The sequence below is a fragment of the Schistocerca piceifrons genome, chromosome 9, assembly GCF_021461385.2.
Source record: "Schistocerca piceifrons isolate TAMUIC-IGC-003096 chromosome 9, iqSchPice1.1, whole genome shotgun sequence".
NCBI classification, from domain to species: domain Eukaryota; kingdom Metazoa; phylum Arthropoda; class Insecta; order Orthoptera; family Acrididae; genus Schistocerca; species Schistocerca piceifrons.
This window is the reverse complement of record NC_060146.1, coordinates 86,900,628-86,919,290: the sequence shown is the minus strand read 5'-3', so window position 1 is coordinate 86,919,290 and position 18,663 is coordinate 86,900,628. Positions and strand designations below refer to the sequence as shown.

The window sequence follows — 18,663 nt, the reverse complement described above, 5'->3', positions numbered from 1 at the left end:
CTTTGACACAATCACAGAAAATATTTTATATAATTAACCTGTATCAGGCACCATTGGGCATCATCAGAATGATTGAAAGTAGCATTAGATGGATGCCAAGTAGTCAGACAAACCATTACGTGGTGCCTTTCTGATGCTGCTTTCAGTCAGTCTGTTCATGGTCAGTGATGGGAGCTACCGTCAACACAATAAAACACATTTTCTGTGATGGTATCGAGGATAACATTAAGTTTACTTCTTTACTTCATATTGAATGTTTACCAGTTCCCTTAAATTGAAACCTCATTGTAGCAATTAATCTCAGCTTGGCATCTGCTTTTGCTGTACCTAATTTTGTGTGGTCATTTCACCTTGGGAGGTGTCAGGCTGTTACCCATAGTTATTTTATGGCTCTTTCTATTTCCAGAGGGTTTTTTTCTTTTTTTTTTATCCCCCATGCCAATAATGTAGTTGGGCAGTAGACCTGGTGGATATCACCACCTATTTATGTATAGTAAAATACAAATATTTACATTCAGGGTCAACTGCCAGTCCCTACACTAGTCATTGATTCCATGTGACACAGGAAAGACATAGGAAAAAATCATTTTGGTAATTTGAGAAAACCTTCTGAAGTTTTGTTAAAATTTGCTGCGTAATATTCTTAATGGTAGCTGTAACTTTTCATTATGATTGCGTGGTAATGACTTTATTTCTGCTACTTGTTATAGACTATTACAGGTGCTTATGCATGTCAGGCATGTGACACTTTGTCCATAAGAAATTCAATTGCCATTGAGCTCCCCCCCCCCCCCCCCTCTTCATTCCTCTCCTCCCCCCCCCCCCTCCTTCTCTCCATGCATAATCTCTTCCCCCTGTCTATGCACTTCCTCACCCTCTGCCCTCTTACCTGTCTCTCTGACTTTGAGCTTGTTAGTTGTTGCAACATCATTGGGAAATGAACTCACTTAAAATGAATCGGCTGGGATCGTTGGTATATGGGCTATGACAGACACCTCAACAGCTGCTGTATCTATGACGATAGTGACAGTTATGTTTTTGAATAGTTTTAATCTTTGAATTGGTAGGATTACGTAATTTCAGAAAATTCATATTCTGTAGTAGTATTCTAAATTGAGTTGATAGGCCGTAAGTACATCTTTCTTGATTTCTGGAAGGCCGACGGCAAGAAAGAAAACAAAACAGCACATTGTTGTGTTTACAATTTTGTTTGATGTTATATATAAGGAGAAAGAATACATATGTGAGAAACAATTTGCCATGCAATTGTAGTTGAAACTGACTGCAAGAAAGAAAACGAAACCACACATTTTCACAGCACAGGTTTTTCTTTCTGAAAGTCAGTTTGAACAGAAAACCTCTACATTTCTGTTTAAAAAAACATATACCTATGTCAGTTCTGAATATAATTAGTGTATCATGTAAAAATTTGAAGTAAATTGGTCAAGATCTTTTCAAAACTAGGTAATAACATTAAACGGCGGTATGTCTTTATATAGTAGTATAGACAAAATTGGTTTTGTCACACTTCTCCAAGGTGCTCCTGATGGTACACTTGTCTTTAATGGACTGGCACTATATAATTCACATGTGACCCCCTTTGATGCCACCACTAAAGCCTTGTATTGTATTTACCAGTTGCTGTTGGTAACTCTGACCAGATTCACATTTAATGCTGCAAATGCATACACCACTGGGTGGAAGGGGATCAGGCAGTTGGGTTGCCATGGAGTGGTGTTCTGCACCGACACTAATTGTGGCAGTGGAAACCTTTGTCCAGCTGGTTCTGTCGTCGAGACTCAGCAGACGTTGTGATGGAACAACAGTAATCACCATTTGGCTATACCTTAGAAGCACAGTTTTCTCGTATGACTGCAACAGTGGAAGGCCACTGGTTTTATTTTGATTTGGCAGTCACCAGGCCGAGGAAGAAGTGTTGGAATGTGTGAGAATCTGGATGAGTACATATGTCACTCGAGCACAGTCCAGGGCACCAAGCACAGCAACATGCACAAATGTTAAACTGTCACAACATTTGTTGAGATGCGAACTTTGTGACTTGAAGTTTTATCCGTATTAACTGCAGGTGGTTCAAGAGTCGAGACACTGATAAGCAAAACAGACTCACCAACTGCACTGACAGTCGTTCAGTGATTAATTGAGAACTACTGTTTTTCCAAACAGCTTATGGTGTCCAGTGGAGCAAAGTGTTTCACAACTCAGTATGTTAATATGTAAAACTTCTGGTATTGGTCCAAGGTTAATCTGCAATGTTTACATGAAAAGCCCTGTGAAATAATCACCATTCCACAGGAAGTATTAGGGTGTGTTATGGACGCCTTCCCACAATGCCTTCAATAGTGCACCCAGGCAAGTGGGGTAATATTCTTAAGGAAGTTATTTTTAAAGTTTACTGAAGTCTTGCCAGCAAGTTTTATGTACTGTAGTAATTGCAAATTGACATACTTATATGTCATAACTCTATTAAATTATGACTTGCATACACAGTTTTTCTGTTACAATTTGAAGTTGGTAGATATAACACATACTGCCCTGTACTAGAAGTGCCTTAGCCTGAAAGTAACTTTTCCTGGTAGTAATTCACATAAGCACCATGTTTTCTTACAGGAGAAGGCGAAGTAGGGGGGCAAAGATGAAGAGGAGTAAAAGAAGGAAATGAGCTGGAGAACTCTGAAAGCTTCACTGTACTACTTGTTTTCCTTCAGTCCAACCTGATACAGGTCCCAAACAGTCGAGCAGTACTCAAGAACTGGTCATACTAGTGTTCTGTATGCAGTCTCCTTTGCAGATGAATGGCACTTTCCTAAAATTCTCCCATAAACTAAAGTCTACCATTCACCTTCCCTACCACAGTTTTCACGTGCTCATTACATTTCATATCGCTTTGCAATGTTATGCCTAGATATTTAAACGATATGACTGTGTGAAGCAGAATACTTTTAATGCCGTATCCAAACATTACAGGTTTGATTTTCTTACTCATCTGTATTAACTTACATTTTTCTGTGTTTAGAGCTACCTGACATTCATCTCACCAACTACAAATTTTGTCTGGTTTATCTCATATCATACTACAGCCACTCATCTTTTACACCTTCCTGTAGACCACAGCATCATCAGCAAACAACCGCAGATTTCTGCCCACCTTGTTCATCAGATTGTTTATGTATATAGAAAATAATAGCAGTTCTGTTGCACTTATACCATTGACTCTGATGAACACTCACCGTTGAGGACAATGTACTGTGTCCTGTTATTTAAGAAGTCTTCATGCCTCTCACATATCTGGGAACCTATTCCATATGCTCATGTCTTCATTTACAGTCTGCAATGGGATATCATGTCAGATGCTCTTCAGAAATCTAGTATTATGGAATCTGCCTGATGCCATTCAACCATAGTTCACAATATATCGTGTGAGAAAAGGACAGACTTAGTATCGTACGAGTGATGCTTTCTAAAACTGTGCTGATTCGTGTGCATAAACTTTCCACCCTCTAGAAAATTTATTGTATTCTGACTCAGAATATGTTCTAGAATTCTGCAACAAAGTTATGTTTTTTAAGGATATTGCTGTAATTTTGTAAGCCTGTTCTTTTATCCTGCTCATATACAGTTGTCACCTGTGCTTTTTTCCAATCGCTTGTTCCATACACATTTAGGCAAATGCTTGACTGCTTCCTAATCTCTGCACTAGAAAATATGATACGCATATGTCTAAAATATAACAACACACAGAAAATAAATTATCTAGTGAATAGTCACTGCAGAGAAATTTCACCTCAGATCACACACCTACATCTTCAATTATTTGCTGGACGTGTTCCAATCTCTGTCTTCCTCTACAGTTTTTGCCCTCTACAAGTCCCTCTAGCACCATGGAAGTCGTTCCCTGATGTCTTAACAGATGTTCTATCATCCTGTCCCTTTCCCTTGTCAGTGTTTCCATATATTCCTTTCCTCTCCAGTTCTGTGCAGAATCTCCTGATTCTTTCCTGTATCAGTCCACCTAGTTTTCAACATTCATCTGTAGAACCACATTTCAGATGCTTCGAGTTTCTTTTGTTCCAGTTTTCCCACAGTCCATATTTCACTACCATACAATGCTGTGCTCCAAATGTACATTATCAGAATTTTCCTCTTAAAATAGAGGCCTATTACTTTTGTCTTTCTTCGATACTCTCAGTCATGTTCTGTACTTCATTCCGTTCAGCAGATCATGTAATTCTTCTTCATTTTCACTCAGGATAGCAATGTTGTCAGTGACTCATATCATCACTATCCTTTCACATTGAATTTTAATTCCACTCTTGAACCTTTCTTTTTATTTCCATCATTGCTTCTTTGATGTAAAGATAGAACACTAGGGGCGAAAGACTACACCCCTGTCTTACACCCTTTTTAATCCGAGCACTTCGTTCATGGTCGTCCACTCTTTTTATTCCCTCTTGGCTCTTATATGTATTGTATATTACCAGAGTCTCCCTATAGCTTACCACTATTTTTCTCAGAATTCTGAACATTTTGCACAAATTTACATTGTTGAACGCTTTTTACAGGTTGACAATTCCAGTGAACTTGTATTGATTTTTCTTTAGTCTTACTTCCATTATCAACTGCAACATCAAACTTGCCTCTGTGGTGTCTTTACCTTTCCTAAAACCAAACCGATCATCATCTAACACATACTCCATTTTATTCCATTCTTCTATATTGTATTCGTGTCAGCAACTTGGATGCACGAGCTGTTAAGCTTATTGTGCGATAATGCTTGCATTGTCAGCTCTTGCAGTCTTCAGAATTGTGTGGATGATATTTTTCCAAAAGTCAGATGATATGTCGTCAGACTCGTATGTTATACAAATCGACGTGAATAGTCATTTTGTTGACATTTCCTGCAATGATTTTAGAAATTGTGAGGGAATGTTAGCTGTCCTTTCTGCCTTATTTGATCCTAAGTTCCCGAAAGCTCTCATAAAATTTCTGATTCTAATACTGAAACACCTATCTCTTCTAAATCGACACCTGTTTCTTCACCTATCGCATCAGACAATGTACTTTTAACCCCCATCTGCTGTCTCCTCTGCATTTAACAGTGGAGTCCCTGTTGCAATCTTAATGTTAACACTCTTGGTTTTAATCTCCACTGAAGGTTGTTTTGACTTTCTTATATGCTGTGTCAGTCCTTCCAATAGTAATTTCTTTATTGATTTCTTCACATTCTTCATGCAGCCATTTCTTCTTAACTTCCCTGTACTTCCTGTTTATGTCATTTCTCAGCAACTTGTATTTTTGTATTTCCCTGAACATTTTTATACTTCCTTCTTTCATGCATAACTGAAGTATTTGTTCTGTGACCCGTGGTTTCTTCACAGTTAACTTCTTTGTACCTATCTTTTCCTTCCCAATTTCTGTGATTGCCCTTTTCAGAGATGTCCAACCCTTCTCAACTACTGAGCTATTCCTTATTGCTGCATCTATAGCCTCAGAGACCTTCAAGTGTGTCTCATGATTCCTTCATACTTCTGTATCCCACTGCTTTCCATATTGATTCTTCCTGACTAATCTCTTAAACTTCAGCCTATTCTTCATCACTATTACATTGCGATCTGAGTCTATATCTGCTCCTGGATACGCCTTGCAATCCAGTTTCTGCTCTCAGAATCTTTGTCTGACCATGAATGTAATCTAACAAAAATCTTCCTGCATCACCTAACCTTTTCCAAGTATACCACCTCCTCTTGTGGTTCTTGAACAGAGTAGTTGCTATTACTAGCTGAAATTTATTCTCCTCTCTTCTTCCTTGTCCCCAGCCCACATTCTCCTGTAACATTTTCTTCTACTCCTCCTCCTACAACTGCATTCCAGTCCGCCATAACTATTAGATTTTCATCTCCCTTTACCTACTGTATTACCCCTTTAAAAACCTCTTATACTTTCTCTGTCTCTTAACCTTCAGCTTGCAACGTTAGCAGGTATACCTGAACTATCATTGACGGTGTTTGTTAGCTGTCGATTCTGATAAGAACAATCCTATCACTGAACTGTTTACAATAGTACACTCTCTGCCCTACCTTAAGAAGTAAAATATTGTCATTTTATCTTAGCTTTTGTAAATGGTACAGTTTATTGAAAATTTGTATTTTATAAATAACTCCTAAAATAGTAAAATACCAAAAAAGTATAACCAATAAACTAAAAGTACTGGACAGGCCTGGCAGGTGTTTCTCTCTCTCTCTCTCTCTCTCTCTCTCTCTCATATCTTACAAAGTTAAGAAGAAAATACAAAAACAAATGCTGTTTAAAAAAATAAAGTCACAGAATGCTACTTCTTTGTTATATTACCAAATACAACTGATATAGTTATAAACAATATCTTTTCTGCCCCAGCCATGTGTATTATATAAATATTTATTACTAAAAATTTAAAGAATTGCATTTTTATGTGTTTTTACAAATTATTTTTATTGAAAACCACCATCACAAAACTTACAAAAACTGCATAATATATTGTTTGCTTGATGTGTTTGTAGTTACTGCAATCAAAGTGGGCAATATTTTTCTGTTTTGAGTGATTGAAATTTTTCAACATTCTGCATGTTGGCAACACTGTCTCTAGCTCCCTTCTTTTTGTAACAGACAAGTGAGAACTTGCATATGAATCATTCTGCATATAGTTTTGTGCCTGGTTTGAACTTTTTTTAGAAACAATGCCAGATAGCTACAGTAGTGAAAGAGTGAAGTGTGTGGATGATGAAAAGAAGACAAAAGAAGGTGCTGTTTGAGAAAAGTAAAAAATACTCCACAATTGTTGGAAATCTGTCTGAGGTATTAGAGAAATATCTTGCTCCTCAAGTAACTGTGTTACCATCACATCCTTTGTGCAGGAATTACTATACTCGCTGCAACAAGAAATATAGTGATAATCCATCTGAACGATCCGCCCTCACTGGACTGTGAAACTGAAGAAGTCAGTGCAGAGGTTTATATTCATGGGTGTGAAGTTGTTGATGCATTGAATGTTAGCATTTCTGTTGTATCCCCTAACATAGTCCCCCTTAAAAAAATCCGGCAAGACAAGAAGCACAAGAAGAAAACAGTATGTACTAAGGAAAGTGGAGAAAGAAAACCGGCATTCTACGGATCGGAGCATGGAATGTCAGATCCCTTAATCAGGCAGGTAGGTTAGAATATTTAAAAAGCGAAATGGATAGGTTAAAGCAAGATATAGTGGGAATTAGTGAAGTTCGGTGGCAGGAGGAACAAGACTTTTGGTATGGTGAATACAGGGTTATAAATACAAAATCGATTAGAGGTAATGCAAGAGTAGGTTTAATAATGAATAAAAAAATAGGAATGCGGGTAAGCTACCACAAACAGCATAGTGAATGCATTATTGTGGCCAAGATAGGCGTGAAGCCCACGCATACTACAGTAGTACAAGTTTATATGCCAGCTAGCTCTGCAGATGATGAAGAAATTGATGAAATGTATGATGAGATAAAAGAAATTATTCAAGTAGTGAAGGGAGACAAAAATTTAATAGTCATGGGTGACTGGAATTCGAGAGTTGGAAAAGGGAGAGGAGGAAACATAGTAGGTGATATAATGAAAGAGGAAGCCATCTGGTAGAATTTTGCACAGAGCATAACTTAATCATAGCTAACACTTGGTTCAAGAATCATAAAAGAAGGTTGTATACATGGAAGAATCCTGGAGATACTAGAAGGTATCAGATAGATTATATAATGGTAAGACAGAGATTTAGGAACCAGGTTTAAAATTGTAAGATATTTCCAGGGGCAGATGTGGACTCTGACCACAATCTATTGAGCTATGAACTGTAGATTAAAACTGAAGAAATTGCAAAAAGGTGGGAATTTAAGGAGATGGGACCTGGATAAACTGACAGAACCAGAGGTTGTACAGAGTTTCAGGGAGAGCATAAGGGAACAACTGACACGAATGGGGGAAAGAAATACAGTAGAAGAAGAATGGGTAGCTCTGAGGGATGAAGTAGTGAAGGCAGCAGAGCATCAAGTAGGTAAAAAGACGAGGGCTAGTAGAAACCCTCAGGTAACAGAAGAAATATTGAATTTAATTGATGAAAGGAGAAAATATAAAAATGCAGTAAATGAAGCAGGCAGAAAGGAATACAAACGTCTCAGAAATGAGTTCGACAGGAAGTGCAAAATGGCTAAGCAGGGATGGCTAGAGGACAAATGTAAGGATGTAGAGGCATATCTCACTAGGGGTAAGACAGATACTGCCTACAGGAAAATTAAAGATACCTTTAGAGAAAAGAGGATCACTTGTTTGAATATCAAGAGCTCAGATGGAAACCCAGTTCTAAGCAAGGAAGAGAAAGCAGAAAGGTGGAAGGAGTATATAGAGGGTCTCTACAAGGGCGATGTACTTGAGGACAATATTATGGAAATGGAAGAGGATGTAGATAAAGATGAAATGGGAGATACAATACTGCGTGAAGAGTTTGACAGCCCACTGAAAGACCTAAGTTGAAACAAGGCCCCGGGAATAGACAACATTCCATTAGAACTACTGACAGCCTTGGGAGAGCCAGCCCTGACAAAACTCTACCATCTGGTGAGCAAGATGTATGAGACAGGCGAAATACCCTCAGACTTCAAGAATTATATAATAATTCCAATCCCAAGGAAAGCAGGTGTTGACAGGTGTGAAAATTACCGAACTATGAGTTTAATAAATACTAACGCGAATTCTTTACAGACAAATGGAGAAACTGTTCCCCAAGGATTTCTACTAGCGCTCATCTTTTTACCAACTTGATCCTCTGCTGCCTTCACTATTTCCTCCCTCAAAGCTACCCATTCTTTTTCTACTGTATTTCTTTCACCCATTCCTGTCAATTGTTCCCTTATGCTCTCCCTGAAACTCTGTACAATCTCTGGTTCTGTCAGTTTATCCAGGTCCCATCTCCTTAAATTCCCACCTTCTTGCAGTTTCTTCAGTTTTACTCTACAGTTCATAACCAATAGATTGTGGTCAGAGTCCACATCTGCCCCTGGAAATATCTTACAATTTAAAACCTGGTTCCTAAATCTGTCTTACCATTATGTAATCTATCTGAAGCTTTCCAGTATCTCCAGGCCTGTTCCATGTATACATCCTTCTTTCATGATTCTTGAAGCAAGTGTTAGCTGTGATTAAGTTATGCTCTGTGCAAAATTCTACCAGGCGGCTTCCTCTTTCATTTCTTACCCCCATTCCATATTCACCTACTACATTTCCTTCCCTTCTTTTTCCTACTATCGAATTGCAGTCACCTGTGACTATTAAATTTTCGTCTCCCTTCACTCTCTGAGTATTTTCTTTTATCTCATCATAGATTTCATCAGTCTCTTTGTCATCTGCGGAGCTAGTTGGCATATAAACTTGTACTACTGTTGTAGGCGTGGGCTTCGTGTCTATCTTGGTCACAATAAAGCGTTCACTATGCTGTTTGTAGTAGCTTACTCGCACTCCTATTTTTTTATTCATTATTAAGCCTACTCCTGCATTACCATTATTTGATTTTGTGTTTATAACCCTATATTCACCTGACCAGAAGTCTTGTTCCTCCTGCCACCGAACTTCACTAATTCCCACTATATCTAACTTTAACCTATCTATTTCCCTTTTTAAATTTTCTAATCTACCTGCCCAATTAAGGGATGTGACATTCCACGCTCCAATACGTAGAATGCCAGTTTTCTTTCTCCTGATAACAACGTCCTTCTGAGTAGTCCCATGCCCAGAGATCCGAATGGGGGACTATTTTACTTCCAGAATATTTTACCCAAGAGGACACCATCATCATTTAACCATACAGTAAAGCTGCATGCCCTCGGAAAAAATTACAGCTGTAGTTTCCCCTTGCTTTCAGCCATTCACAGTACCAGCACTGCAAGGGCATTTTGGTTAATGTTACAAGGCCAGATCAGTCAATCATCCAGACTGTTGCCCCTGCAACTACTGAAAAGGCTGCTGCCCCTCTTCAGGAACCACATGTTTGTCTGGCCTCTCAACAGATACCCCTACATTGTGGTTGCACCTACAGTACGGCTACCTGTATCGCTGAGGCACGCAAGCCTCCCCACTAACGGCAAGGTCCATGGTTCGTGGGGGGAGGAGGCTATATATACTAGGTTACAAATAAAAACTAAATAATAGTTATACACTCACATATACAGACGTGATCTTCACGTATCGTAAGTCATCATTATTGTCTATAGCAAGGCACAAGAGTAGCTAAACAACTGCCTTGTATTCTAGACAATGTCGAAAGGTTGCTCCTTATATTAATAAATGAAAAGCGACTGCAAGGCAACGTTATTAACGAGAATATCATTTGTGATAAGGTGAGAATGATGTTTGCCTATCTCGTTAAGATGATGCCAGGATCATCAGTGGTGGAAGAAGTGTTTAGGGGAAGCCGTGGGTGGTTCAAGAAGATTAAGAGAAGAACCAGCATCCACAGTGTTGTGAGGCACAGCAAAGCAGCCAGCTCTGACACAAAGGCAACAGAGAACATCTTCAGGAACTTATAGATGCTCGTAGATTCTGAGGATTATCCGTCGCAATAAGTTTTTAATTGTGGCGATACCTGTATAACAGTAGAGGAGAATGCATTGCCTGGTCACAAGCCAATGAAAGACCGTCTCACACTGCTATTCTGTGCCAGTACAAGCGGTGATTTGAAAGTTAATCCATCGCTTGTTTACCATTCGGAAATTCCACGAGCCTTCAAGTAGTGTAAAGTCCAGAAGAACAGGTTAAATGTTGTTTGGAGGTCCAACAAACAAGACTTGGGTGACGTGTGATCTTTTTTGTGATTGGATCAATGATTTGTTTGGTCCTTTAATGAAAAATATCTGTTGAGGTGAATCTGCCACTCCATGTCTTGCTTGTTATGGACAACACTCCTGCCCATTCTCCAGACCAACAAGACCACCTTCTTGAAGAATTTCAATTCATCAACATCCAAGTTCTGCCTCCCAACACCCAACTCCACTCCATTACTCCAGCTTGTGGACCAGCAGATTAGTTCTAACTTTAAGAAGCTCTACACTAAAACACTCTTCAAGCATTGCTTTCAGTTGACTGAAGCTAACAGTCTCACTTTCAGAGATTTTGGAAATTTCACTTCAACGTAGTTGCCTGTGTCAAGATGTGTGTGTGTGTGTGTGTGTGTGTGTGTGTGTGTGTGTGCGTGCCTTCTGAGAAAGAAATTAAACAGTTATTGATAATATAATGTAAATGGATAGATAAAAGATGTGGGAAGGGGTTACCAAGAGAATTCTCACTTCTGCTTGGAAGAAGCTTTGGCCAGAGGGTGTTGATGAATGTGACTCTGAGGCATGTGAGCCAGTACCTGTGGAGCCTGTAGTCAACGATATAGTGTCTTTGGCCAAAAACATGGGACTAAAAGTGGATAACAGTGATATCAATGAGTTTTTGGAATATCTCAGCCGAGAAATAACCACCAAAGAGCTTATGGAGTTGCAGTTTGTTTCACAACAGGAAATTGTGCAGAGGGGTTCTTCAGAGGAGGAGGAGAAAGTGGCAGCAACAGCAAATGCTGAAAACATGTGAATCATTTCCACCATACATTGAAAATCACCACCCCAATAAAGCAGTGGCTACGCACATCACCGTTTTATTTGAAGACAATCCTGTGTCGCATTTCCGCCAAGTGTTGAAGTGTCAGCAGAAACAAATGACTATGCATAGCTTCCTAATAAAAAAAGTATTAGTTATGTATTGTGGATAAAGAAGTACATAATACTGTATTTCTGCATGGAATGCATTATTATATTTTACATTAATGTATATAAAACAAATTGTTTTGCTTAATGAGTGCTTTTCAGCATGAGTAAGATTCTGGAATGAATTGTGCGAGGTTCCTCTGCACAAAACTATTTTCTGTATGTGTTTTTTTTATAAACTGCTTGAACAAAATGAACAATTGTTTTGTCACTCACTTATAAGGCGGTAAATTAGTTGCTTTGACTGTGATATACCAGTTTTGCATTTCATTTACTCCACATCACCAATCAATCGAAATTTTTAAGTGTCCATGATTTTTTGGTCTAAAATAAAAACTTCTTAAAATTTTTTACTACAAATTTTGCCTTCTGTGACTGTACCTTCCTTCAGTACAATGACCAAATAAAGTACCATGCAATTTTTAAAATATTCAAGATGCCAAGGGTTTTAGAGGAAATAATGTATAAAGAATCATAGGAATTTCAGAATCTCTCATCTTTATGTAGAAATATTTTGATAGTTTAAAAATTTCAGGCATTTATGCCATAGCTGACAGTTAGCTGTCTTTCCACTTCATCATTTGTTAAGACAGTTAACTTTCTGTGAGTATTTGTATTTTCAAAACATAATTTTGAAGTTTGCTAAAGGTTACAATTTTTTGTAGTTTATTTTTTTCACATTAAAGATGAAAAGAAGCTCAGAAATGTGTATGGTGTTAATCATGTCTGATAGTATACCTTTCCAGTCCTTTTCCTTCACCCCTCTTCCTTCCCCTTCAACTCTTCTGCCAGAAGTGGCTCCGAAAGCTCGTAAAAGTTAAACCCTTTCATGTGTGTGTTCCCCTGCTGCCACTTGGTGTTAAGATCTTTTATCTATCCATTTACATTATATTATCAATAACTGTTTAATTTCTTTCTCAGAAGGCACGCACACACACACACACACACACACACACACACACACACACACACATATATATATTCATTTTTATGTAACCTTATTACACTAATGCCTTTACATTTTACAGGTCAGGATAAAAGTGCAAAGATTATTAAAGAAGATCGGGAGGACAGTGATGGAGAAGAGATGGAACACGAGTCCGGAGAGACGGACAAGTCTAGCTCCACCAGCGAGACGAGTGATGCGGCCACTGACACAGATGACAGTTCAGGTAAGGGGAATGTATTTTGTGGCATATTTCACATTAAGATGTGATTTGTGTGGTTACAGGTAGCACCAGGTGTCATAGGCATTAACTTTTGTTTAATCTATGCTTGACATTGTTCAGTTAGAGGACAATACTGATGAATTTTTGTTACTTTCTTGTGTTTTACAGAAATGGATGAAGAAGAGTGTGAAAGAAGACGAACTGAATGCATGGAAAACTTAGTAGATCTTGAGAGGCAGTTTAGTCTCCTTCGTGAACAGTCAGTAAATTCATATTACTCTAGAAAATTTAAATCTGCATAACACAAAAATAGCTTATTGCTGTTTGGAAATTGTGATTTCCTGTCATGTTGAGCTCATTCCATGATCACAAAAATAATCAATTATTGATAATATAATGTAAATGGACAGATAAAAAAATCTACTCACCAAGCGGCGGCAGGGGAACACACACAAAAGGGTTGAACTTTCACAAGCTTTTGGAGTCAGTGGCTCCTTCTTCTGGCAAAAGAGTTGAAGGGGAAGGAAGAGGGGTGAAGGAAAAGGACTGGAGAGGTTTAGGGAAAGGGGTACAGCTTAGAAAAGTTACCCAGGACCCCAGGTGGGGGGAGGCTTACCGACCGGGATGAGGAGTAGTCTTTCCTTCTCATCCCGTCCAGTAAGTCTTCCCTGACCCGGGGTTCTGGGTGACTTTTCTGAACTGTACCCCATTCCCTAAATCTCTCCAGTCCTTTTCCTTCACCCCTCTTCCTTTCCAATCAACTCCTCTGCCAGAAGGAGGAGTCACTGGCTCCAAAGCTTGTGAAAGTTCAATCCTTTTGTGTGCGTTCCCCTGCCGCCGCTTGGTGAGTAGATTTTTTCATCTGTCCAGGTACATAACATTATCACTCCATGATCAGATGAGTTAAATACAGGGTGCCTCACGAAATGTGTTACCAATTGTTTCTTTCACAATTTACGACACACATTAGATATCCCACTGGGATCTCTACAGCAGTACCAGCAGAGCTTGGAAAAACAAATGAGTTACGAAATGACGTGTAATTCACGATACTGCCACTAGGAGACTAGTAAGCAGCAATGGCTGATAATGGAAGACTGATGACACAGCAACGATCTGCAATTGTCTTACTTTTTCACGAAATGAAAAGCCCTGTTGTGACTCAGAGGCATTTTCGACAACAGTTTGACACACAATGGGTCCCTTGCAAGAAGACCATCCACAGGTTGTACAATAAATTTGTACAGGAAGGAACAGTATTGGAAGTGAAGCGACGTCGGCCGAAGCCTTTTTGTTCACCGGAGAATATTGAAGCGGTACGAGTTGCTATACAGAGAAGTCCCGGGAAATCCTGTAGAAAGGGAGCAGTGTAACTGGGAATATCCAGATGCTCCGTTCAACACATTCTTAAAAGTGACCTCCGTATGTACCCATACAAGATGACCTGTGCACAGAAGCTCACTGAAGAACACAAGCAGCAGAGACTACTGTTTGCTCAGTGGGCGGAGGATACGGAAGAAACTCTCAACAACGTTTGGTTTTCATAAGAGGCGCAAACAAAATGTATGCTTTTGGGCCACTGAAAACCCACAAGTGCTTCATGAACGACAACATTATGCTCCGAGGATTACAGTGTGGGCAGTAATTTCCAGTCACGGACTTATTGGACTCTTTTTTTTCTTTGAAGAAACTGTGAACAGTGAGCGTTATTTGACCATGCTTCGCAATAGCTTCATTCCACAGCTTCTTGCTACTGCCTTGCCCTTCAACACGCAGTGGTTCATGCGAGATGGAGCAAGGCCACATACTGCAAACACTGTGTTAGTTTTTTTACATGAGCATTTCGACATGCGGATCATTTCACTCAGGTTTCCAGGTCGCTTCAATGACGGACAAAATTGGCGCCCGAGTAGTCCAGACCTCAGTCCATGTGACTCTTTTCTTTGGCGGTACCTAAAGGAAAAAATTTTCCCAAAATGTCCACGTGATTTAATGGAGCTCAGAAGACTTATTCTTCAAGCTTGCAGTGAAATTATGGAAGACATGTGCCATAGGGTAATCACTAACTTCAGTGTTCGTTTTAAGGAAGTTAGGAAACAAAATGGTGGACATATTGAGCATGTGCTGAGTTAGAACAAATCTCCATGGACGGCTCTTCGTTGTAGTATATGTTCCTTTCAGATTGTTTTGACAATAAAGTTTATATTCAAAAACAAAATGGTAACACATTTTGTGCGCCACCCTGTATTAATTAAATACAATAGAAGATGAAGGCAGTTATGAGGATGAATCAAAAAGTCTTTATCCATTCTAATTTTCAACCACATTAAGACTTGCAATGGAATTAAAATAGGATCAGTATTTTAAGTTGATTCAACTCCGCAGTTCAACATTTGTCCCACCTCACTGCTAATTTGGATAATTTGTGCAGTTGAGTGTGCATCTGCTCTTGCATTGCAGTTTACTCTGGAAATAAATCTCACTCTCACCAGAAATCTTTTCATTTACCAAACACAAAGGAACAGTTGAGTTATCAGTCTACATCAGGGGTAGTACCTTTATCAAGTGTTTCACAGTATTGTCACCACTTGAAGTTGTTTTCAAATGACGTAATGATTCGGTATGAGTATGAAATGAAATTCCAAAGGCAATTAGATGTGTGGGACCAAGTGGCAGAAAACAGAGTTGGGATGGGAATAAGCACAGAGAGAAACAAAACAGTAGTGGTAACAATGGTGAAGATAAGATTGAATGGAAAAATTTTGGAAGTAAAGTTTCATGTTTCAAGTGGTTAAGAAGTGTGATCACCAATGATGGAAAGATGGCCAAGGAAATTTGGAAAAGAATACAAGAAGCAAACATCTTCTCCCAGAGCGTAAATAGTGTTCTGTGGAACAGAGATGTGACAAATGAATGTTAAAAAATTTAAAAAATAAATGTGTTGCTGCAGACTTCAGTCCAGTGACTGGTTTGATGCACTTCTCTATGCTGCTCTATTCTGTGCAAGCCTCATCATCTCTGAATAACTATTGCAACCTACATCATTTTGAATCCACCTACTGTATTCATCTCTTGGTCTCCCATTATGATTTTAACCCACCCCCCTCCCCCTACACACACACACACACACACACACACACACACACACACACACACACACACACACACACACACTCTCTCTCTCTCTCTCTCTCTCTCTCTTCCCTCCAGTACTAAATTTAAGATCCCTTGGTGTCGCAGAATGTGTCCTATCAACCGATCCCTTCTTCTACTCAAGTTGTGCCACAAATTTCTTTCCTCCCCAATTCTGTTTAGTATGTCCTCATTAGTTACACAACTACTCATCTAATCATCAGCATGCTTCTGCAGCACCACATTTCAAAACCTCTATTTTCTTCTTGTCTGAACTGTTTATCATCCATGTTTCAGTTCCATACATGGCTACACTCCATGGAAATACTTTCAGAAGAGATTTCCTGACACTTAAATCTGTTTTCAATATTAACAAATTTCTCTTTGAAAATGCTTTTTTTGCCATTGACATCCTACATTTTATTTATATTCTCTCTGCTTGAGCCACCATCATTTATTTTGCTGCACACATAGCAAAACTCATCTACTACTTGAAGTTTCTGGTTTCCTAATGTAATTTCCGTGACACCATCTGCTTTAATTCAATTACATTCCATTATCCTTGTGTTCCTTTTGTTGGTGTTCATCTTATATCCTTGTTTCAAGATGCCATCTGTTCTATTGAAATGATCTTCCAAGTCCTTTGCTGTCTCTGACAGAATTACAATGTCATCGGCAAACCTCAAAGATTTTATTTATTCTTTCTGAACTTTAATTTCTAATCCAGATTTTTCTTTTGTTTCCTTTACTGCTTGCTCAGCATATTGAGTGTCTCATTCACTTCTCAACCACTGCTTCCCCTTTCACGCCTTTCGACTCTATAACAGCCACCTGGCTTATTATGTAGAAGTTGTAAATAGTGGCCGCACGGGATTAGCCGAGCGGTCTAAGGCGCTGCAGTCGTGGACTGTGCGGCTGGTTCCGGCGGAGGTTCGAGTCCTCCTTCGGGCATGGGTGTGTGTATTTTTGTCCTTAGGATAATTTAGGTTAAGTAGTGTGTAAACTTAGGGACTGATAACCTTAGCAGTTAAGTCCCATAAGATTTTACAAACATTTGAACATTTTGTAAATAGTGTTTCGCTCCCTGTGTTTCATCCCTACCACCTTAAGAATTTCAAACGGAATATTTCAGTCGGCATTGTCAAAAGCTTACTATAAATCTGCAAATGCTATATCTGTGGGTTTGCCTTTCCTTAACCTGCCTTCTAAGATAAGTCATAGGGTCAGTATTGCCTCAAGTGCTCTTAAATTTCTTCAGAATCCAAACTGATCTTCCCCGAGGTTGGCTTCTACAAGTTCTCTCATTCTTCTGTGAAGAATTTGTGTTAGCATTTTCCAGCCATAACTTATTAAAGGAATAGTTCAGTAATATCCACAGCTCTTAGCACCTGTTGTATTTGGAACTGGAATTATTAGATTATTCTTGAAGTCTGAGGGTATTTTGCCTGTCTCATACACTTTGCACACCAGATGGAAGAGTTTTGTTGTGGCTGGCTCTCCCAAGGCTATCAGTAGTTCTGCCAGAATGTCGTCAACTCTTAGGGCCTAGTTTTGACTTAGGTATTTCATTGTCCTGTCAGATTCTTCTCGCAGTATCATGTCTTCCAGCTCATCTTCTTCTACATCATCTTCCATTTCTATAATATTGCTTTTAAGTTAATCTCTTTTGTACAGATCCTCTGTATATGTTGTGTACATAGTTCCGCGTAGTCAGCGCATACACAACTTTCCCAGTAGAGTGCGTCCCGCTGAGCACAACAGCGCAGGTGCAGCTCTCTTCCGTCTCCGCACTACGTGATGGCGCTGCCTTAGAGACGGACCAAATTCTGCTTCCGCCGATCCGCGTATTAATGTGTAACGCAGCCAATGAGATTGCTGCTAACGTAGAACCTTTTCTCCTCGCGGATCACACTCACGCAATGATACCTGAACGTGCAAGGTATTATAACGAGTGTACAGACCTCCGATTAGTCAGTCTGCATTTGTCTGCACCAGTATGCATTTGTCTGCACCAGTCTGTACCAGTCTGCATTAGTCTGTACCAGTCTATAGTCAAGTTTCAGTCTGCGCCTAATAAGATTACCGTATTTCTGTACATAGCCATGAAGATAAATGAATAGACACTTTGTCAAGTATCAGAGATATGTGAGAATAAGATTAACATAGTAAGACCAAAGGAACTTCAGATTGTCAATTGTAAATAGCACCCAGAATCAAGTTACGTAGGGTTTATGCTTGTTACTATTTTAATAAATGTGTGTGAAAATTAATCAAGTTCTGTTTAAAATTGGTCACCGTCAGTCTGCTACTCTAAGTGTGCAAGTGGCATTTCCATCGTCTGACCTAACGGCAGAAGATAAACACGCCATGATAAGACCATGAGACATATTTCCGACACTCGCGTACTTCATTAGAGCGACAGGTCAAATAATCTGATGGTGTGTGTACCGAAGGTCTTACAGTGCGCACACCACAGCATACTCCTTCCATCATTCAGCTTTCCCTTCTTTGCTTAGGACTGGTTTTCCATCTTAGCTCTCAATATTCGTACAGCT

General features: G+C 39.2%; 1 protein-coding gene across 2 annotated transcripts in view; it reads left to right on the top strand.

Moving 5' to 3' along the window:
• LOC124716937 (breast cancer metastasis-suppressor 1-like protein-A) overlaps positions 1-18,663 on the top strand; it is an 80,008-nt gene that overhangs the window by 7,168 nt on the left and 54,177 nt on the right. For both annotated transcript variants that reach the window (XM_047243518.1, XM_047243519.1), the window contains exons 2-3: positions 12,836-12,979; positions 13,145-13,235. In XM_047243518.1, the coding sequence (XP_047099474.1) occupies positions 12,836-12,979; positions 13,145-13,235 (235 nt within the window). The remainder of the gene's footprint in view (positions 1-12,835; positions 12,980-13,144; positions 13,236-18,663) is intronic.